This window comes from Stenella coeruleoalba (assembly GCF_951394435.1).
Source record: "Stenella coeruleoalba genome assembly, chromosome: 12".
Lineage (NCBI taxonomy): Eukaryota > Metazoa > Chordata > Mammalia > Artiodactyla > Delphinidae > Stenella > Stenella coeruleoalba.
Window position 1 is genome coordinate 52083942 of NC_137158.1, and position 23699 is coordinate 52107640.

Genomic DNA, 23699 nt, shown 5'->3' on the forward strand with positions numbered 1-23699 from the left:
ACACAAAAGCCTCTGAAACCCTCAGTTCACTCAAATGTTCTTTTAGGTCCTCAAGTTTAGAGAATCACTCTTTTTTATTTACCTGCTAGACTCAAGTTTCCTTTGATATGATTAGATTTACTTCTCAGAATTTAAAGAGCAAAGCACAATTTACTGTTGGTTTAAAATAAATTAATCTCCTACTTTTAAGTGCTTATCGACATTGTCATCTACTCAGCATTAAAAGAAAAAAAATAGAAGCAGCTCTAGCATTAAATAAGACAACGATTATCTATTTTTAAAGATAACTTCTGTATAAGGGCAAGAAAACTGAGAGTTAACAAAATAAGAGTTCTGATTTTTTAGTAGTCAGCCAGGAGGAAAATCAATATGTATTTTTTTTTTTCAGTAATTGGGGAACATTTTTGTTTTTTTGTGTTACGTGGGCCTCTCACTGTTGTTGCCTCTCCCGTTGCGGAGCACAGGCTCCGGACGCGCAGGCTCAGCGGCCATGGCTCACGGGCCCAGCCGCTCCGCGGCATGTGGGATCTTCCCGGACCAGGGCACGAACCCGTGTGCCCTACATCAGCAGGCGGACTCTCAACCACTGCGCCACCAGGGAAGCCTTGGGGAACATTTTTGAAATGCTTTATTTACCTTCTTCATCTAGAATGAGTGGGCTTGGTAAAAATGACCATTTTCAGCATTTGGTAGCTTTTTTACTCAGAAATTTAGTTCTATAATACAGGGGTCCCCAACCTCTGGGCTGCAGACCGCTGTCTGCAGCCTGTTAGGAACGGGGCCGCCCAGAGCGAAGCGTCATCTGCTGTTCCCCATCACTCCTCATCGCTCCCATTACCGCCTGAAGCATCACCCACCCTCCCCACCCATGGGAAAATTGCCTTCCACAAAACTGGTCCCTGGTGCCAAAATGGTTGGGGGCTGCTGTTATAGCAGATATGTGTAAAACATGGTGACACTTAAATCAAATTCTTATATAATTATTGGAATATTGTTATAGGTAGAGTACAAAAAAAACTAGCTTTGTCTATTTTGTGTGTGTGTACTTGTAATAAGTTGGATAGTTTTATTATGAAAAATTTCAAATATATATATAGGTAGAGAGAATTATAAGACAAACCCCCATGTACCATCACTTATATTCAATATCTGTCAAGATTTTGCCACATTTATTTTACCTATGATTCTTTATTCTTTTTTCTCTGAAGTATTTGAACATAAATCTCATACATCAACTGTATTTCAGCCCTACATGCTTCTGTATTCATTGCTAAGTATATGGATAACTTACATAATAATAATACCATTAACTTACCTAACAAAATCAACAATAATTCTTTTAATCTCTTCATAGTAAAACTTCCCCTATTTTCTCAAAAGTGTCTCTTTAGTGTTGTTTCAGATCAGAGTCCATCAAGCGTCACACGTCATTTGGCCGTTACTTCTGTTAACCTCTTAATCTGGAATTTGTTCATATTTTTAATATAGTTAAACTCAATTATTAAAAAATGTATGCTTATGTACATATATTTTGTCTAGGAAATCCGATAAATTCTTTGTTTGTGGCTCCTGCTGTTACTCCAGTGAAGAGTGTTTTAGAAAAGCAGACCAACAATCCTGGTGTCAGACTATTTCAATATGATCCTCGTGATTATAAATTACTGGTAAGTTGGTACAATTTTAGAATTGACCCATATTTATGCATATCTTTTTAGTTTTCATTAGTTTAGTTGAATGTTTTCAGCACAGCTATTGTGAGTCGTACTTTATGTTGAAATCTCAGGATGTTTTTCTTCTTTTTTATATTTGAAATGTCAGTGCTTTCTAAGTGTGAGTTTATGAGGTTAGCCTTTGGGAAGCTGTTTCTGTCTTCTAAGGTCTTCACATTTACTTAGATAAGCGTTTCATTGGGTAGCGCCTTGTTTGTGGACTTACATACATTTGAAACTTTTCACTACTCCATATTTGTTATTAATTACTCTTCTCCTGAACACAGCTATGAAGAAGAATGTAGGCTCTGAAACCATACTGTCTCATGAGTGGTCTTACCCTACTTCTCTGTGTCCTAGTCTATTCCCCTTAAAACTGGGATTAAAATATTACTGACTTCACTGAGTTGCTGTGAGGACTACATGAACAACTATTCTTTTTTTTTTTTTAATTATTTATTTATTTATTTATGGCTGTGTTGGGTCTTCGTTTCTGTGCGAGGGCTTTCTCCAGTTGTGGCAAGCGGGGGCCACTCTTCATCGCAGTGTGCAGGCCTCTCACTATTGCGGCCTCTCTTGTTGTGGAGCACAGGCTCCAGACGCGCAGGCTCAGTAGCTGTGGCTCACGGGCCTAGTTGCTCCACGGCATGTGGGATCTTCCCAGACTAGGGCTCGAACCTGTGTCCCCTGCATTGGCAGGCAGGTTCTCAACCATTGCGCCACCAGGGAAGCCCAAACAACTATTCTTAAAGCACGTGGAAAAATGCTTGGCTCACAGTAAGCACTCAGTAAATGTTGGCAAAATTTTTTTTGTAAGGAAAATAAATTGAGTTGGAACTTTTGAGACAAAAGCTCTCTGGAGCTGGTACATGACTCTATATCAATTCAGCCTCAAAAGGCCAGGCATTTAGCTTATGGGTACTGCCCCTTTCAACAAATATAATTTGAAAAGAATTTCTCAGTTAAAGTCTCTATTGATGTGACTGTATTCTTCTCCTAGGTAAATTTAGTAGGAGATAGATTTGTTAATCCCTAGAGCATGTTTTTACAAGAAAAGATAGGGCAGAAAAAATCTAGTTTAATCCATAAACATTAAATTAAATGAGGAGATAAAACAATTGAGAAAATAGTCCAAAGGAATTTTTTAAAATTAATTAATTAATTAATTTATTTTTGGCTGCATTGGGTCTTTGTTGCTGCACGTGGGCTTTCTCTAGTGGCGGCAAGTGGGGGCTTCTCATTGCGGTGGCTTCTCTTGTTGTGGAGCACGGTCTCTAGGTGCATGGGTTTTAGTAGTTGTGGCACGTGGGCTCAGTAGTTGTGGCTCGCAGGCTCATTAGTTGTGGCGCACAGGCTTAGTTGTTCTATGGCATGTGGGATCTTCCTGGACGTGGATCTCCCCTGGTCCCTGGACCAGGGCTTGAACCTGTGTCCTCTGCATTGGCAGGCGGATTCTTAACCACTGCTCCACCAGGGAAGTCCCCAAAGGAATTCTTTTACAACTATTCGTTGCCTATTTTTGGATCTGAATCTCAGATACACACACACGTGTGTGTGCATGTGTGTGTGTGTATACTGACATAGAAAGATGTACCTGATATAATACTATATCATTTTTAAAAGTGCAAAACAGTTTGTATAGTTTAATTTCATTTTTTGAAAAAGCCAAAAAGTTAGGAAATAGGTATATATATTCTAAATACTTATATTTCTTTGTACATAAAGTCTAGAACAGCACACTGGAGTGCTGGTAAATGTTTAACAGCTGGTTCACCGGGCAGGGGGAAAAGTGCTTTGATTTGTAGTGTTTGCCAATTTCCATGGAATAAATACTCCCATCATGGCCAATTTCAAGCTGCCAAAGTGATACCAACTAACTTGCAAGATGCCTGAAAATTTGACAGTCAGCATTTGTGGGCTGGTACAAGCCACCTCCTGCATGTGACTGATTTATATACAACTGTTAGCAGTGGTTACTTCTGATGTGTGTGAATTGAACGCTTTTTATTTTGTAAGTCCCTCTGTATAGTTGGATTATTTTGTATGATGTTCTTTCTTTTTTTTTTTTTTTTTTTTTGCGGTACGTGGGCCTCTCACTGTTGTGGCCTCTCCTGTTGTGGAGCACAGGCTCCAGACACGCAGGCTCAGCGGCTGTGGCTCATGGGCCCAGCCTCTCTGCGGCATGTGGGATCTTCCCGGACCAGGGCACGAACCCGGGTCCCCTGCATCGGCAGGCGGACTCTCAACCACTGCGCCACCAGGGAAGCCCTCATTATTTTTTAAATGAAAAAATATATAGATTTTTCTATCAGGACTCTTTTTCTTTAAAAGCAATGCACACTTCTTAAAATGACTATACTTTAAATTAAGAATGTCACATAAATCCTAATAAGAACTCTTCTTGATATGTAGTACTTCATATGCCAAAAAACGAACCAGGCTTTGTTACTCTTTTTAACTATAGGATGTGCTACAGTATTACTTGAACCTGACAGATGCTAATCTAAAGGGGAAATCTAATTGGAAGCTGGAGTATACCCTGACCCAGGCCTATGACATTGAAGATTTGCAGCCAAAAAGTTTGTATGAATTAGCTAAACAATTTGCAATCTTAGACAGTAAACAGTTTATAAAATACTACAATTACTTCTTTGTGAGTTATGACAGTAGGGTAATTTGTGATGAGAAATGTAAGGCCTTTCAGATTTGTGCAATTATGAATCTTGATGTTATTTCTTATACAGATTGCCTCAAACAGTATTATATAAAGCACGATCCATAGTATTTCACAGCCTGTACTCATAGAAAATGTATCACTGCTCTGTTTCTGAGATCAGTTTGTGGAATTGTTATGCAAAAATTTGTGAGTTCCTGAGTGGGCAGGAAGAATTCCTGTCTTTGCTTTTTTATGATGCCCAAAATGTAGATATTTTTAACATCCTAAATTTTTATTATATCGAATGTATCTAAACTGCCCATTACTAGAATGATGTTTGGATGTAAATACCCTATCTTCCAGTTTATATAATTGCATTTAATTTATACTCTTGTTGAAATTGTCATTTATACGATAAGACAAATTACTTTTCCCTAAGTATGATGAATTATTTTTAATATGATAATTTTCAGTCTTTTAATTCATTCTTCTGGAAACTTCATGTGTAAACTGAGGTTCAGACAGTTTTAAGTATCATGAGGTTGACACTGTTTATGCACTATCTATACTCTTGGGAAAACACCAAGGTCACGTTAGGGCCATCTCTGAGTCTATGAAACATCACAGGACATGACCTCACTAGGTGTCTTCATTCTGTGAGTGAAGGGGAGTCCTCTTTAGAACTAAGTTTTAAGGAAGAGAATGTCACGGGAGAATGGCTAAATATTTTATCAGACTTTAAAAATGCAGAAATAGTATTTATATGTTGCTTACAGATACATGTAATAGATTCCCTCAGAAGAGGTGTGTTGGTAAACATCAAATACAGGAATGTTGGAGGTTAATGAATGGGAAAGTTGATTGGGGAGAGATATATAAGGGGATTTAAATGTGTTGGTAAAGTTTTCTTTCCTAGTTCAATCAATTTCCTAGTGGCTATGTTAATGTTAGCTCTATTTTTCTTTATATATTTTTAAATATATTAAGTACTATAGAGATCCAGCCTTTAAAGTTGATGATACTGGCTCTTCTACGGAGAATGATTCATAATGAAAGCATGGAGACGCTTGGAGGGTTTGAAGTAGTCTAGTAGAGAAGGGACTGTGGGGGGTGCTGAGGTGCTGGCAGTGGAGAGAAGTAGCCCTTTTGTGATATATTTGGTAAGTAGAAGCAGCAGGATTTATCGATGGCAAGGATGTAAGAGCTAAAGTGCAGAGAGAAATAAAGGATGGCTGCTAGATTTTTGGCTGGAGAAACTGGTAGATGGTTGTGTTATGAGGGAGTTGGGATTACTAGAAGAGGAGAGGGCTGGCGGGGAGTGTGAGGGGCACAGAGCAACAGATTAAGAGTACTATAGTGTATTACAGCTGATACAGGCTACCCAAGAATTCCTCTAGTTCTTTAAACATTTTTCTATTCTAATCATCTCTAAATTGAGAACTTAAGGATTTCTTTTAAAAAATAAATTAGTACCCTAAGAAAGCAGCCAGACAACTCAGACTCTACTACTGTGATTGTTTCTACAATATTTAAAATTTATTAAGAATAAACATGACTTACTTATAGGAATGTATCATCTGCCTGCCTCCCCACTGGTACTGCCTAAATCATTCTAGACAAACATCAAGGACACTTAAGGAAAGGAAAAATAGTATTAATTCAGTTATTGATGAGCTATCTATTCTTTTGGTAGAGAATGGATTTTCTCAAGCTACAGCATCCCCTACTTGGGTTGCTTCTCCTTGGAGCAATTATGTGTGTTAAGCATAATTAGGCAACCTTTCCATGAACACAGAAAGAAATAATAAGGTAAGGATCATGTTTATTTTATAATTAGTTTTTCAAAGCATACCTGAAGTTCCTGTTTTACAAAATTCTCCTCATGAAAATGTAGTGTGATTCATCATCCTTAACTTTTAGTAAAACAAATTTCTTTCTACAATCTGTTATTTAATTTTAAACAAATCAGTATAAAACTCCTCTCTTTTATTGTAAAACTTCAGGTCTTTTGCATTCTATGCTATACATAGTACGTTCCCCAAACTGGTGGTTTTAGGAAGATGGCTGTGAGTGTCCCCTGACCATTGCCTTGTAGGCTTGGAGGACTGTTCTTTATGCAGGACTAGGGACCCAGTGGTCCTTTTGGTTTCTGTAGCCTTTGTTCCTGCCTCAGTGAAGACTCTTTGCTCCCATCACCACCCCATATTCTAATTAACATAGATTGTCAGTTTCTAAACACACATGTAATTATACATTTCAAAAGATTTTCAATATGTATGTTTGATAACTTACTTGAATTCAAAATACATAACTCAAAACTCAACAGTAAGAAAACAACCCAATTTTTTAAAATGTCAAAAGATCCAAATACTTCACCCGTGAAGAAATACGAATGGCAAACAAGCATGTAAAAAGATACTCTACAACATTAGTCATTTAAAAAAATGTAAACTAAAAAGTAAAAAAAAATTTTAAAGTAAATAAATTACTACTACACACCAATTGAATTGTTTTTTGAAAACTTGACAGTGTCGAGAACTGGTGAAGACAGAACTGAAACTCTTATATAGTGTTCTTTTCTCCCCTTTTTAAAGTGGTACACTTTGTTGGATTAATTTCTATTCTTTTATTAGCTTCAGATGTAGCATATATTTCAATTTCCTAATTTATTATAAGGTTGAGATTTATTTATTTTTCATTTTTAATGACATTTATTGTTTTCTTTCTAATTTTACAAGTGATACATGTTCATTGCATTCAACTAGAAATACATAAAAGGATAAAGTAAAAAGTAACAATCACCCATAATCCCCACCTCTCATAGGTAATGACCATGAGCAGTTTGATGCATTTACTCTGTATCTATATATGCATATATTTTTAATAATTAAAGAATAATTGACCTACAACACTATGTTAGTTTCAGGTGCATGACATAGTGACTGGATATTTCTTTATATTACAAAATCATCACGATGAAAAGTCTAGTTACCATGTGTCACCATACACAGATATTACAGTATAATTGACTATATTCCTCATGTTGTACATTTCATCTCCGGACTCATTTATTTTATAATTGGAAGTTTGTACGTCTTAATCTCCCTCTTTTATTTCACCCATACCCCCATCCACCTCCCCTCTGGCAACCACCTGTTTGTTCTCAGTATCTATAACTCTGGTTCTGTTGAATTATGTTAGTTCATTTGTTTTCTTTTTTAGACTGCACATATAAGTGAAATCATACAGTATTTGTCTTTCTCTGTCTGACTTATTTCACTTAGCATAATGCCCTCTAGGTCCATCCATGCAATTACCCATTTCTTCACCTTTGCTCACATTGTTCCTTTTCCCAATCTAAAGTCCCCCATTTCTTGCTCTCTCTAATATTGTTTTTCTTAAGACCTCACATAAAAACTACCTTTGTTGTCAAAACTTATCTAACCTCTTCAGGCACACTTAATGTGCTCTCCTTGGGGCCACCATCGTTACCTTATTTGAAACATCAATGCCATTTTTCTCTGTTCCCTCTCTTCCTTTAGTTCTGAGAGGACAGGGCTCTGCTTTACCCAACTTTGTATCCCCATCACCTAACACAATGCTTGACAAATAGGTAAGTAAGCTTTATAATGAACAGTATCAAATTAATGAAATTATATCTATGTTGGGAGATATTTTTCTCCATTTCTTGCTGATGGCCAAATTCCTTAATGACTAGATAAAACCATCTATTATTATCATTAAGCATCAGAGATTAAAGGTTGAAGATAGAAATGTTTGGCTTAGGCAATCCATTGATGGAAACATTTACACTAATGGGTAACAAGTTTAGTCAGCCATCCTACGTGCCTGAGAGCATACTGATTCCAGTTGAGACAGAGAGGATGGATTCTGGCATTGGCATTGGCGGGTTGGGGAAAGAGAACTGAGAAGGGAAGTGGGGATTTTGAGACATAAGAAAAGAAGGGTAGCCTGTTCTCTCACATGCTGGTAAGGAAAAGGGCTTAGTGAGTAGAAAGTCATCGGAAGGCCATATGATAAGTTGATGAGGTCAGGGATTCTAGTTTGTGTAGTTCAAGGTACTTACCTCTCTGTAATTCAGTTTGTCTCGTCAATTAAAATGAGAGTTACAGCATCACCTGATTTATAACATTATTGTGGGAACTAAGTGAAAATGTAAAGTGCATAGTTCAGTTTCTGGACATTGTAAGCATTATGTAAAAGTTATAAATATTAATATGATTTTTGACATTGTTAGATGCCCACAGAGAACAGAGTAGATTTGACAGGGACTTGGAAGTACAGAAGATGGAAGATGAAGTCAAGGAAAACAGAACCTCATACTTTTCAGTGTTGTTCTGGGGAACGTTCAGTTTATACACACATAAAGCCACAAGCACTGTGTTTTGTATGGCACAGTTCTCTCCACAAATATAGGGTTCCTGTGGTGTTCCAGGTGCTGTTCTATGTGCTAGGTAAACAGCAGTGAACAAAACAGACGAAGATTCCTTCCTTTATGGAGCTCATTCTAGCGTGCGCATTACTGTGATGAGTGTGTGTGTGTGTGTGCGCGCGCGCACGCGTGTGGGCGCAGCTTATGGGGAACACTGATTGCCTTTGAACCACATTGCACGTAACTAAAACTGATTTAACAATTAAAATATTTTAAATATTTTTAACAGGATCACCTTCATTACAATGGACTTCATTCCCAGAAACTATTGAGTAGGGGTTGTGACTGTCATGTCACAAAACAAGAGGGTCAGAAATACTGACAACTGTATTACAAAGATGTCCACTTGAGTCTTTGCTATTTGGGAAGAATGATAAAAAGTTGCTAAAATGATTGCTTTGTCTAAAACCATATAATCGCAAAAACATGGAAATGGCTGTCACAACATAGAAGATAAACCTATGTTCTGATCAGTCTGTCAGGCAGGTTTTGTTATTTTGCAGATTAATACTGAGGTTCCTGCCGGATACTACTTACAAAATCCCTTTTTATGTGTGTGTCTTGAAAGCATTTATTCTCAGATCACCCAGACAGCAATGGGATTGTGCTTGGAACAAGGACTGGAGTTACAGGGAATGTTGTGATATAGTCTTCACTTGTCTTCTTTCCTGTTAAGCCTGCAAATGACTGCCAAGTGATATCAAAGCACCATAGCAACAGCCTGAGGCAGTTTTTATTCACCTGAAAATTCATTAACCACCAGTCCCCTCAAAATCTAGCTGGAATCTTTAGCTGAAATATCCGTAGTTTCTTTTAACCCTTTATTTTTTTGCCAAGAGTTGGTAGCATTGATTTTAGATATATAAAGATATTTAAATCCTTTGAAAATAAAAGAAGTCACTTAAAAATTTTAAATACCGTCTACTCATCATTATATTTTAATGGATATGTTTGCTACAGAAGAAAGAACCAAAATCTTTCATTTGGAATCTTTATGCTTTAGACGCAAAACAAGATCTTTTCAATAAGAGTACATTTAAGGTGTTATTTATCTTCTACATTTGAGCATGACAGACCACAGAATATCAAATTGGGGGCTCCCTTGTTTAGAAGCCATACTGGGTTTATTTAAGTTACTCATATGTTCAGTAATTATTTTTATGGAAAAGGGAGGAGTAGATTCATACATTTATTCATCAGACATTTTCTTAATGCCTGTTACGTGCAGGGCCTGTAATTGAAACCTGAAACAAAAAAGAAGACATATACATAAGTGGACAAATAAAAATTATTATACCCACCACAGAAAGAAATTGTAATTATGTGACATGATGGAGGCGTTAACTAATGCTAAGGCATTAACTCTATTGCAGTATATAAGTATATGAAATCAATGTGTTGTACACAAACTTACACAGTGTTATATGTCAATTATATCTCAGTAAAGTTGGGGGGAAAAAGCGCTATCAGGATACGAGGATCTAAGTCAAGAAATTATATCCACCCTTCAAATTCATACCACAAACTCTTAGAATGGACATAATTAAACGTTAGTCTTTAGAGACATTTCTCTGAACCACAGATAATTTTGTGCCAATCAGTGCTGCAATGTTTAAGTAGATTTGAGCCAAGAGTGGGACAGAAGCATTCTAACAAAGTTTTTAAGAGGATTTACATTAACTTGATAATAAAACTTTCTCCCCCTCCAAAAAAAATACTGTAGTAGATTAAATCTTACTGATTTGCTCTCTTATTTTGCCTGAACCTTTATAGTTATGAGTTCTTGGGTTTTTGCATTTGATTGAGGATTTTAACGAATTTTCTAAACGTATTTTGGTTCTTGAGATGACTTATTTTAAAGATACAGTTCTCGGCTTCCCTGGTGGCGCAGTGGTTGAGAGTCCGCCTGCCGATGCAGGGGACACGGGTTCGTGCCCCGGTCCGGGAAGATCCCACATGCCGCGGAGCGGCTAGGCCCGTGAGCCATGGCCACTGAGCCTGCGTGTCTGGAGCCTGTGCTCCGCAATGGGAGAGGCCACAACACTGAGAGGCCCGTGTACTGCAAAAAAAAAAAAAAAAAAAAAAAAAAATACAGTCCCTCTCTGGGTCTAAAGGCTCAATGTTTTCTTTCCTTTTGATACATTAGTTTTGTATAATATCTATGGTGGACTTTTTCTGTCATGCAGTTTCAAAGGAGGTGCACCTAGTTCTGGATTTTCCCAAGAGAATGAAGAGAGTTTTCTCATTTGTAAAATAGAGATAATAATAGTATTTCACAAAGACGATTGTTATGAATCAAATTTTGTAAAGCATATAAAACAACCTTTGACACATAGTTAGTGCGACAAAAATGTAGTTAAATGAGATAAAATATACATTACGCTTGATCCCATTCATTGTCTCCTTGAGTGTTGTGAATTAACTTATTCTCAGCTTCTTTTTTGGCAGATAATGGTAGCCATTCCCAAATTCTGGCCTGTCAGATAATAATGAAAACAAGTTTCATCCAGATTATACCACATATATAGATATTAACTAAATATTTAATAGTAAAATAACATATAAAATCAAACAACAGACATTTTATTTACAATGCTCATTTTATAGTCTCTAGAAGATCCCATTCTCCATCCATTGGGGTTCTTTGAACACTACCTCGGATTAGAGGTTTGCTAGAGTCAAACACTAAAATTCTAGAGATACAATATTTCAGTCTTGTAGCCTCCTCAGATGCTCAAAATCAGGGCAGTTGAGGCGTTAGCCTCTGGTGCAAAATTTAAAGAGGTGCCGAAACACTTAGTAATCAAGAGAAATAATATTTTAAAAATTCAAAATGAATGCAAAATAATTTGTCATGAACAAAATGTTAAAATTTTAAATAAGACAGTCATTGTTTTATGTTCCTGCATTGCTGTGCAACAAGAAGTCATTTCCAAGTAACCAGTGGTTACCGAACTGCCAGAACAGGTCGTGAAGGTTTACCGTGGCATCTGACCCCATTGGGCAACATGGAGCTTTATGGTCATGGTTTTGATTGTAGAGATTTTATTAACTTTTACATTTGGTTCAAAATGTGGGAGGATATTTTAGTAAGAGTATGTAAGGGCACACGTTGTTTCTTTGCTGAACTCAAGCTTCAATATGCCTTCACGGGGCACTGCTCAAAACCCTCAGGAGTTCACCTTCAGAGGCAGAAAGGGTGAGGATTGTCTAAGATATCATCCTTAGAGGTGAGGCTGCTGGCCTCCTGGCTCTTCTACCTTGCTTATGTATGATAGGAGGAGTGAGTGTCTCTTAAAAAAAAATACATGCACATATTTCTATGTCTGCCTATCCATCTATCGTCTATATATCTGTCTATCTATCCGTCTATCTATCCATGCCATTTTAGCTAATCTACATACTTTGCATATCTTTAATTTCTCCTTTGAGAGTCCATTTCCAACATTCATCATGCTAGTCCACAGACTATTATTTTCACCAATAAAAATGCATTTCTGTGTTGAAGAGAGTGTGGAGAAAAGGCAACCCTTCTACCCTGTTGGTGGGAATGTAAATTGGTCCAGTCACTATGGAGAACAGTATGGAGGGTCCTTAGAAAACCAAAAACAGAGTTACCGTATGATCCTGCAATCCCACTCCTAAGCATATATCTAGAAATGATGAAACTCTAATTTGAAAAGATACATTCACCCCAGTGTTCACTGCAGCACTATTTACAATAGCCAAGACATGGAAGCAACCTTAATGTCCCTTGACAGATGAATGGATAAAGAAGATGTGGTACATATATACAATGGAATATTACTCAGCCATAAAAATGAATGAAATAATGCCATTTGCAGCGACATGGGTGGACCTAGAGATTATCATACTAAGTGAAATAAGTCATTTAGAGAAAGACAAATATCATATATTGTCACTTATATGTGGAACCTAAAATATGATACAAATGAACTTATTTACAAAATAGAAATAGACTCACAGACAGAAAACAAACTTATGGTTACCAAAGGGGAAAGGGGAGAGAGGGGGATAAATTGGGAGTTTGGGATTAACAGATAACACAGTACTATTATATATATGTAATAGATAAACAACAAGAACCTACTGTATAGCATGGAGAACTATATTCAATATCTTGTAATAATCTATAATGGAAAAGAATCTGAAGAAAAGAATATATATATCCCACTACTGGCCATATACTGAGAGAAAACCATAATTCAAAAAGACACATGCACCCCAATGTTCATTGCAGCACTATTTACAATAGCCAGGTCATGGAAGCAACCTAAATGCCCATCAACATATGAATGGATAAAGAAGATGTGGTACATATATACAGTGGAATATTACTCAGCCATAAAAAGGAATGAAATTGGGTCATTTGTAGAGACATAGATGGACCTAGAGACAATCGTACGGAGTGAAGTAAGTCAGAAAGAGAAAAATATCGTATATTAATGCATATATGTGGAATCTAGAAAAATAGTACAGATGCATCAGTTTGCAAGGCAGAAATAGAGACACAGATGTAGAGAACAAACGTATGGACACCAACGGGGGAAAGCGGGGTGGTGGTGGTGGTGGGATGAATTGGGAGATTGGGATTGACATATATACACTAATATGTGTAAAATAGATAACTAATAAGAACCTGCTGTATAAAAAAAATTCAAAAGAAAATAAAACCTTAAAAAAAGAATATAAATATATATCTCTGAATCATTTTGCTGTACACTTGAAACAAACACAACCTTGTAAATCAACTATACTTCAATTAAAAAAAAAACCCTTGGCTAGATTAAAATATAAAAAAAAATTCTGAAATCCAGTATTCTAATTAGCAAAGAGTAACAGCTTCCTGATTAGAACTTGCATTGACCACTCTCAGGCCTTTCATTCTCGATAGTAAGTGAGTTGAACACCCAGCACGTGAACTTTTAAGTATAACAATGGACTGGCCAGGGAGCTGAAGCTTACACTCACTTGCACATACATAAAACAGTTATCTCTGACGGGGTATTTTTAAGTAAGTCACAGACAGTGAAACCCTGAGTTTTAGTCATTATGTTCTTAGACCTCAAGTTGGATGTGTATTGCTGTTTACCTCATAGGCTAATGTAAGTAAATGCCAGACACAATAAATGAGGGGATCTGCTTGACTTGAGCTGATATCTTATTTTGTCTCTACTGTTTGGTACTCTGAGATGCTAAACCATCAGAATCACGGCAAAACCCATATTTTCCCACATGCAGTAGTATTTGGGTTCATCTTACCTCCATTCTTACATTAAAATTTTATCTATGGAGCTCCCCTGGTGACGCAGTGGTTGAGAGTCCGCCTGCCGATGCAGGGGACACGGGTTCGTGCCCCGGTCCGGGAAGATCCCACATGCCGCGGAGTGACTGGGCCCGTGAGCCATGGCCGCTGAGCCTGCGTGTCCGGAGCCTGTGCTCTGCAACGGGAGAGGCCACAACAGTGAGAGACCCGTGTACCGCAAAAAAAAAAAAAAAAAAAAAAAAAAGGATGTACATACGAACCTTCAAATTGCGAATTTTCAAAGATGTGAATGTGCATTCACATGTCCAATCACGTAAGTTAGTTCACGTGTCTGGCATACATTGTCACGTGCGTGCATCCTCTACAAGTGGTTGTGCTTTTGTGCACTTTACTGTATAGCACTGTATAGAGTACAGTAGTACAGTATCTTTATTTCAAGCCCAAGATGTCCAGAAGCAAGAGTAAAAGCAGTGGTGATGTAGCTGGTACTACTGTACTTTTCAAGGTACTGTACTGTAAGATTTAAAATGTTTTCTTTATTTTTTGTGTTTTTTTTCTATGTATTCTTTGTGTGAAAAGTATTATACATCTATTATAGTACAGTACTATATAGCCAGTTGTGCTAGTTGGGTACCTAGGCTAACTTTGTTGGACTTACAAACAAACTAGGCTTACAAACGTGCTCTCAGAATGGAACTTGTTCTTATGTAGGGGACTTACGGGGGACTTCCCTGGCAGTGTGATGCGGCCAAAAAAAAAAAAAAAAGATGTAACTTGTTACTGTGGAAGTCTCTTTAGAAGAGGAGAGTGATGATATGACAAAGATGTAAATACAGCCACAAGCAGTATGTGAGCTGCTTGGTAAGTGTTGGATGCATGAAAGTATGCATAGGTAGGGATAGGCAGACAAATGTGTAGGTAACGTAGATAGATAAGTAGATGACGTATCCCGTAAGCAGAAGTAGTGCAGATCTCAGGACCAGAGTAAGTGAGAGCTGGTGCATTTCTTCTGGTCCAACTCATTTCTAAGCTCACCAGTACCATGATTGTAAATAATTTATAGAGTATTAACTAACAGTCTCTGCTCAGGAAGAACAGACTTACTATATTTAGACTGTTTTAGATGTCATTTGTTGATCTTTGGTCAGTGTTACGATTTTTCAAAGTGTTTCTTGCAAAAAACATTTGCACTTTCAAGAAATGACTCTCTTCTCAATGTTTACATTAGAAAGTAAATGACATGCAAAGTGTATGCAATTCACAAAATGTCCGCTTATGAATAATTAATGGAGTTCACTGGAAGCTTAAGATGCAACAGACATCATCAGCTCTGGGTGTCACCACACAACACTGCATTCCCTTCTTATTCTTTTCTCCCCCTCTTCTTATTTATTTGTTTATCCTATATCTTGACACTTTCCCCTCATTCCTGATGTTGAACTTGTGGCTTTTTCCAAGTGTGAACTTCAGATGGTATTCCATCGGTCAAGCTCCCTCTGGAGTGCGCACAGTGCCTGACAGGGTGGGGATTAATGTTGGAAGCCTCTCTCTCCAGCAGCCTCAGTGTCTCCTTTTCTTTCACGCTTTAGGCATGTTTTGTCAGCCTTTGAATGCTGCCTCTTTGGCTGCCTTTGTGGAGAAAGCTTGTGCTCAGAGGTGATTTACTTGTAAGCTGATTGCCGCTCCATGTGTGAAGAAAGCATGACCAGTTCTCAGTCAGCCTGTCAGGGCGCCCCCAGCTCATTACATCAGCATCGTATGATGGGGAACTGGGCAGCGCCAAACAGTCTCCTTGTTGCCTCTTTTTTTTTTTTTCTTTCAAGGAAAGAGAAGAAAGCCTGGGAAAAGAGAAATAGATGCCTGTTTTTCCTTGAGAATCACTGAATGCTCTTCACTGTAACACCAAGGGAAAAAAATTTTAATTGATGTTGTATAACAGGAGGGGAGAAGCAAAGGGACACAGAAGACTGAGGGGAAAAAATTACAGTTTAACGAGACTTGGGTCCAGTATATCAGCTTTATCTGTTTTGGCACTTTATTGAACCTTCCCCTATAACTCCCTCCCCATTTTTCTAGTGGTTATATTAATGTTTATCTAGAAACTTGTATGTGCATTAGCAGAGCAGAGACAAAGAAAATAACACTTCTGTTTGGTTTGGTTTTGATCAAATTAAGTAGATTGTTTCTTCCTGTTTCGTACTCTTCTGGATTGTATTACATTGCTTACAGCGGACTGTATGCTTTAAATAAAAAGTGAGCTAGTCCCCATTCCCTCACCTGTGTCATTTCTCATCAATGTCAAGTACTGGTCAGGGGAGGCACGGCACATGAAAGTCCTGTGACGCACTGGTTACCGATCCTGTCATCCGAGGACTGTAACATTCATGGTAGTTCCTCCTTCCCAGATACGTGCAGCAAGAATATGCCTTATGTCCTGCTGAATTGTAGTCAATGTTGATGACTCATGTCCACAGTTGGTTTTGTGGCAATCAACAACGTTTTCAACCTGAGTTTGAACATTTGACCAAGAAGGTTTTTAAAAAAAAAGAGCTTGGTTCTGCTGAGGTTTACTAACGTCCCCATAATATGTGAACCAAACTCCTGAAAAGTGCTTCTTGCTCCTTATCTACGATAAAATCACAGAATTCTCTCTACGATCACATGGAACTAACAATGGTATCCCTGCTGATAACACTCTTCATAAATTAAAGAAGGAAGCATTTGTGTTAAAAAAAATAGTGAAGTATGCTGTCTTATACTTCTGGGAATAGAGATTACTGTTTCCGAGAAAACTTGTTCCCGTTATGCAGCAGAGGCACCAAACACGGACCTTTTAATAAAGGTCACTTTTAATAAAGTTCATTTCTGTCACTTTTAATAAAGTTCATTTATAATATTACTTTATGCCTGTCTCCTTTCCCTTGGCAAAGGAAACTCCTAATTTTATCTTTAGCAGCTGAAACTTTAATGAGAATGTTTTTATGTATTATTTAATAAATTTTATCAATTTGATTACATAAATCAAATAACATCCTCATTGCAAAAAATTAGAAAATGTAGAAAACATAGAGGAGAAAACCATTTCATCATTCCATGACTTAAAGGAAACCTCTCCTAATGTTTGCTATACTCGTTGGCTGACATGATTTGTGAAGGGGACCCGGGAAGACATCTGACCACCCAAGTTGATCTTGGCACTTTTCCTTTGTTGCACTTGTCACAGCTGAAATGATCTTGTCCTTTGTGTAATTTTTAGTTTTTGGCTATCTCCCCCTCAATAATATAGATGAACTCCATGAAGACAGGTGCTTTTTCTGTTTTGTTTACGGTTGTATCCCCACCACCAAGAATGATGCCTGACATTCGAGGCAGTCACTTATTATTTGTTAAATAATGCCTTCATGAATGAACACGAATATTGTCTTATTCCCTTGAATAGTCCTTGCTTAGTTGAATTTATCCTGTCTAAGCAATTTGGAATCTTGATATTTAAATTAACGTTATATACATAGCATCTCCCCAAGCTTTTATGAGGGAATCTTCTCGTAATGCTGCAAAATTGGATGCTGAGTGTTGAACACCAAGACTTTGAGTGAGTAGGACAGGATTTCTTTGTATTCATTCTTAGATGGTTGTTCTGTTACTGAAACCAAGCACAGACTTTCAACCAGTTGCTAAACAGGGAAGGGAGGGGATGCAGAGACAAGGGAGAAGCCGCCAAGAAACAATAGTGCAGCCTCAGGGCAGGGTCCTGGGTCCACCTCAAGGGATACACATAATAATATCTTTAAGGTCTTCTGCAGAATTAAAAGCCCCGCCAAATGGAAGATGTTCCAGAGAGAAGGTAACAGTTTGATAACCTCGAAGCTCATCAGGAAACCACCTGAGGCCAGATAAAAGGAGTGCAGGCCCTACATACACCCTGATCCGTATCAGAACCCTGCCCTTGAACCATCCTATAAAGCTCCTCATCAAATCTCCCCGGGTTGAGGCACACAGTTTTTGAGGCATGACCCTGCTGTGTCTGCCTTTGCCTGGCAAAGCAATAAAGCTCTTCTTTTCTATTTCACCAAAAACTCTGTCTCTGAGATTCGATTCGGCGCTGGTGCATGGAGGCCGAGTTTTCAGCATCATTACTGCATTCCTTGTGTCACTCTTTTCAAGCTGCTTTTCTTCAGTCTCCAGCGCAGAGAATGGTATAGGTGGATGGCTATGCCTTCCTTCTGCAACTCCTGGCCTCACTGACCTTCTGAACCTACCAAATTCCTGTGCAGGGTCTTTGCACAAGCCATTCCCTTGCCTAGGAGACTCTTCTGTGCTTTTCAGAGGACGGCCAGCAATTTTGGCTCTGCATTTGGCTGTCAGTGACTTTCTTGTGGTGCTACAGGAGTCTACCTACACTGATCACTGTCTGATATTTGAATTATTCATGCATATGTATCTGTTACCTCTGTTGTCCCACCTCCTACTAGAATGTTTCCATGAGGGCATGAAACTTGTTTTGTTCACTATGGTACCTGGTAAAGAGAATAAATACATTAGACAACAGTTTATCTAAGAAATATTTACTAAATTTACATGCTCTACCATGCTATGGGCTAAATACTAGGAATCTGAAGCTGACTATGAGACCATCCTTGTCCTTGGGGCTTATAATCTAGAATAATTTATGGAACCCCTGCCATATGAACAGGTCTATGCACATTGCCAGGAACACAGCCCTGAATGAAGAGAGATTTGCTGGGGTGAGGTTGGGGAGTGGTACCGGTCTAGGTGGTGAAGATAGAAAATAAAAACCACTAGATAATTACAAGCCATTAGATAATTACATTTTTCATAAATGCTACATAGGAAAGTAGAGAACATAGCCAGGATTTAGCTTGGATTGTTTGATTCTTTCCAGATAACCTTATTAACCATTCTGTCAGAAAATTAGACAGAAAATCAGATGTGTTTATTTAGCACTCTTGTGGTATGGATTTCTTTTTTTTTCTCCTCATTTCTTTAGCAGCCCAGTATATTTCCAACCAAAGCCACCCACGTAAGTCAATGGAGTTAGGCCAAAGAAATCAAGCTCTATGTTGATTTTGCTTTAACATAATAACCGGCACTAAGAAGTCCAACCTGTGTGTCTCTTTATGTCCTCTTATTTTTTGGATGAGAAAATAAACTTCTGTGAAGCATAAATGTAGATTAGACATTCTGAAATAAGTCAAATGCCAGGACTAAGAGAACAATTACGCTAAAATAGAATTTAATGCATTTAATCCCATAAAAGGGATGGCTTTCATTAAAGCCACTTAAATACCAGATCATGAAAAGATGATTTCTCCTGCCTGTGGTAGTGGGCTCCATATTCAATGGTAACATGCAATTCAGGGAGTTTTTTGTTCTGAGATGCTATGCTAACTCAGTGACCGAACTCATCTCCACAAATCCTTTGATGACACTTTAAGTTCTTCAAACCAAGAAAATGGTGAGTGAATTTTATTAGGGGCCAGTAAAACTTAAAAATAAATTAGTTTAAAATATAATTCTTCTCTTGTATAAATACTTTATTGACTAGCAGCCGTATGTAACTCTTTACTGCCCTCCCCTGATCAGTTTTAGAAATGTTGATTCTTTCAAAGAAAATTAAACTCTTCCATCATTAAGAAAATAAATTTAGTCATTTCCTCCAATGGATAAGTTTAAATGGCCTCTTTTCCAGGAGACAATATCTTCCAGTCTCAAATTTCTCTACATTAGCATATTCCCAAAAGTAATAACCAGAAAAGAAACCATAGCTTTTAATTGACACTATCTCAAAGCCCTGGGATCTCCAGAGTGGTGCTAACTTCTTTCATTTCAGTATTACTCCCTCTCATTCAAAAACTAGAGGTGGGAATAAAGAAATCGAGTCACGCTCACTCTTTGATATAGTTTTTCTATTGAACTTGTGGGTAATTACTGAATCCCAGTAGCTTGAATACAACTTTACGCAAAATGCATTGCACTATATTCTAGCCTGAATGTGAAATTTAAAAAGGTGAGGTGGACACATGGGGGCTTGTTTGATTTCGAATGGTGGACCGCTAGGGCCAGAAGTGAATCAGAGTTAAACAAATCTAGTGAATTGAATTAAAGTATGAGGAAACTGAGGCCCAGAGAGTGAAGTGATTCTCAAAGTCACACATAAAAAAAACAGAGGTTTATTCAACTACCCCTGATTTCCTCTTCTATGCAACCTCCACCACAGGATCGGGTTTGGAAAAACCTCTCCTCATCTCCCATGTGTGAACCTAGGTTTTAGCGTCTCTTTAGCGTCCATCATTAAAACCTTAATGCTCTTGTGCTGCCCTCTGGTGACAAAGGATATGTACTACAGCTGCCGGGTTTGGTCAAGCACACCCCTCTTTACTCATTAATTCAACAAATATTTATGGAGGTCTACTAAATGCCTGCCATTTCTCTAGACACTGGACTTCCAGCAGTAAAAATGAACGACAATATTCCCGCCTTCGTGGAACTTATGTTCTAGTGGAGACACGACAGTGAACACATTATATAAAACAGGAGGACTATAGAGATCAAGATATCAGGGAAGGGGGTAGCTCTGTGTGGGCAGGAAGTTGCAATTTTAAATAGTGTGTCAGGGAAGGCCGCAGTGAATAGATGACATTTTAGAAAAGACTTGAAGGAAGTGAGAGAGAAGAAACCACGTCAGTATATGGTGGAGGGCCAGAGAGGCGCAAAGATGGAGACAGGAAGGCGCGATGGGGCCTGTCGGCTGTAACAAGAGCTTGGCTTTTCTCTGGGGAGATGGGAGCTACTGGAGCTTGGTGAGTAGAGGTGTGATGGGAAGTGTCATATGTTTTTGCAGGATTACTATGACTGCTGCGTTGTGAATACACTGCTGTGGTAGCAGAGAAGCCAATTAGAAGGCTGAGGCAAAATGATGGAGCTAAGCACCTAAGAGGTAGCCACGGAGGTGAGATTCTGAACATGTTCTGAAGTTAAAGCTACGAGCACGTGCTGATGCTTTGATGTAGGGTGTGCGCAAAAAAGACAAGTCGATGTTGACCACAAAATTTTTGACCTTAGGATGGAAGGATGGAGCTGTCATTAAACGAGATAAGGAAAGACTAAGCAAGAAGCAGATGTTGAGGAAAAATTCAAGAGTTCAGTTTGGGTATCTCAATTTTTATATTTACCTACATATTTACCACTTGCGGTGTACTTCATTCCCTTATGTGGAGTGAAATGAACATTTGTCTGGTATAATTTTCCTTCTATCAGAGAACTTCCTCTAATATTTCTTTTCATGCACATCTGTTGGTGATTAATCTCCTCCCCCCCCCTTTTTTTTTTTTTGGCATGAAACAGTATTTCATTTTTGTTTTTTTGTTTTTTGTTTTTGCAGTACGTGGGCCTCTCACTGTTGTGGCCTCTCCTGCTGCGGAGCACAGGCTCCGGACACGCAGGCTCAGCGGCCATGGCTCACGGGCCTAGCCGCTCTGCGGCATGTGCGATCTTCCCAGACCGGGGCACGAACCTGCATCCCCTGCATCAGCAGGAGGACTCTCAACCACTGCGCCACCAGGGAAGCTCTAGTTTTGAACTTTAAGTTCATAAGAAGTGGGGCTATATTTTATTAGTACGAATAAAGTACTATATCTACACAGTTGCTTAATAAATATATGCAATTTTATTTCTTTTCCCCCTTTTCTCATATTATGCTTATCAGGGTCGATGGTTCATGGAGGAAACTAACAAGGGATAAGGAGGGTTTATAAGTCAGTTTATTTTTCCCACCCTCTGCTTCGAAACAAGTGGAATTGGTAGCAGGGAAATCTGAATAACTCGTCACCTAACTTTTAAAAAGTATGAAACTCAGGCTCTGATTAATTCATCATTCAACTTCTAAAAAACGCAAAAATTGATTTACTATTTGAATAAACAGTAAGGAAAACAACTACCCAATCTATAAATTGCTCAGCTGGAATGAAGTGTTACTAGACACATTGTAAATATGAAATGGACTAGTACAGGTTCTATCCATTTATTATAGATTTTATGCCTCAAATATATTCATAATGGATTACATTGCTGAAGTTCATTCCTCACGTTTATATATTTAATATTTCTCCCTCAGAAGATTTGAACATGGCTAAAGGCAAAGTTATATTTCTCCTTGATAATAATGCAATATTAAAGTGTTACACATAAAGGAAGTTTACTCTGAATTTATGGCTGAAACTACCCTGTATTTCAAGTTACAATAATGATTCTCTTACTCACCTGACATAGTGACTTCTTTCAGCCGCATCATTCTTCTGTCTTGGGACCTTGTGCTAAAAAGTCATCTTTTCAAACTTGGCTCTTTCAGATCCTGATAATTCAAGATGATGTACTTTCAGAAAAACAGATACCCTGAAAAATACCTTAGGAAAACCAAATGTCTCTAATCACTATCTTTGATTTAACGCCAAATGGGTAATAACATGACTAAAATAAAATGACAGAGTTATTTCCATTTAAAAGTGCATTAGCAAAGCTGTTCTATGGCATTAGAAGGTAGAACAGTTACACCAATTACATCTGAGAGGAAGTTAGTCACTTGAAAAGGGCATGAGGAGTCTCTTGAGGCACTGGGAATATTCTGTTTCTCAATCTCAGTGCTTGTTTCATGAATGTGTTTATTTTGTGAAAATTCATCAAACTATAGGCTTATGAACTGGGTCCTTGATGTATGTTAAACTTTAACAAAAATATTTATTAAATAGGAAAAAAGACAATAGACAAGCGTGACAGAAAATCAATTCTGCTTTTTATTATAGAAATTTTCATGTGTAAAAATCCTATGTACAGCTTAGTTAGCTTTTTTAAAAAAATTAATTTATTATTTATTTATTTTTGGCTGTGTTGGGTCTTCGTTTCTGTGCGAGGGCTTTCTCCAGTTGCGGCGAGCGGGGGCCACTCTACATCGCAGTGGGCGGGCCTCTCCCGTTGCGGAGCACAGGCTCCAGACGCGCAGGCTCAGTAGTTGTGGCTCACGGGCTTAGTTGCTCCACGGCATGTGGGATCTTCCCAGACCAGGGCTCGAATCCGTGTCCCCTGCATTGGCAGGCAGATTCCCAACCACTGTGCCACCAGGGAAGCCCGCCTAGTTAGCTTTTAATTCAGAAAATATGCTTAAAATTTTTTTTGTGTGTTGCTCAACCAACATGATTTTTTGTGCCTGGGCATCCCCTTCTTCTATCCATTGCCTCTGAGATTAGAATATTCCCTCTTGCTGCTGACATGACTTTATTGAGACATGCCCAGTTAGGGCAGCTGCCCATGAAAACACAGGAAGGGATTTTTTTCCTCTTTATTAAATTTATTATAATTTGAAGTTTCTCAGGGATAACACTGGAAAGAAAGATGCTGATGGTGTCTATCCCTCCAGCTTACTTCTGTTACTTGAAATAACACATTAGGAACAGAACACTACATACACATGTATCTATTATATATCTTCATTCCATAATATATATTCCATAATAGGCATATAGGCCTGGGAAGGATAAGAGTATTATCTATTAGCATTTCTGTGTAAGTGTTTATCAGATC

At 38.1% G+C, this 23699-nt stretch overlaps 1 protein-coding gene across 3 annotated transcripts in view; it reads left to right on the top strand.

The window, feature by feature from the left end:
* SMPDL3A (sphingomyelin phosphodiesterase acid like 3A) overlaps nt 1-21008 on the top strand; it is a 33908-nt gene extending 12900 nt beyond the window's left edge. For 2 of the 3 annotated variants that reach the window (XM_079939568.1, XM_079939570.1), the window contains 2 exons: nt 1540-1664; nt 4174-5707. In XM_079939568.1, coding sequence (XP_079795694.1) covers nt 1540-1664; nt 4174-4491 — 443 coding nt within the window. In that variant the 3' untranslated portion in view covers nt 4492-5707. Of the gene's footprint in view, nt 1-1539; nt 1665-4173; nt 5708-20967 lie in introns of those variants that run through there. The other variant, XM_079939569.1, reaches the window with a different exon arrangement.
* Nucleotides 21009-23699: the final 2691 nt, after the last annotated feature.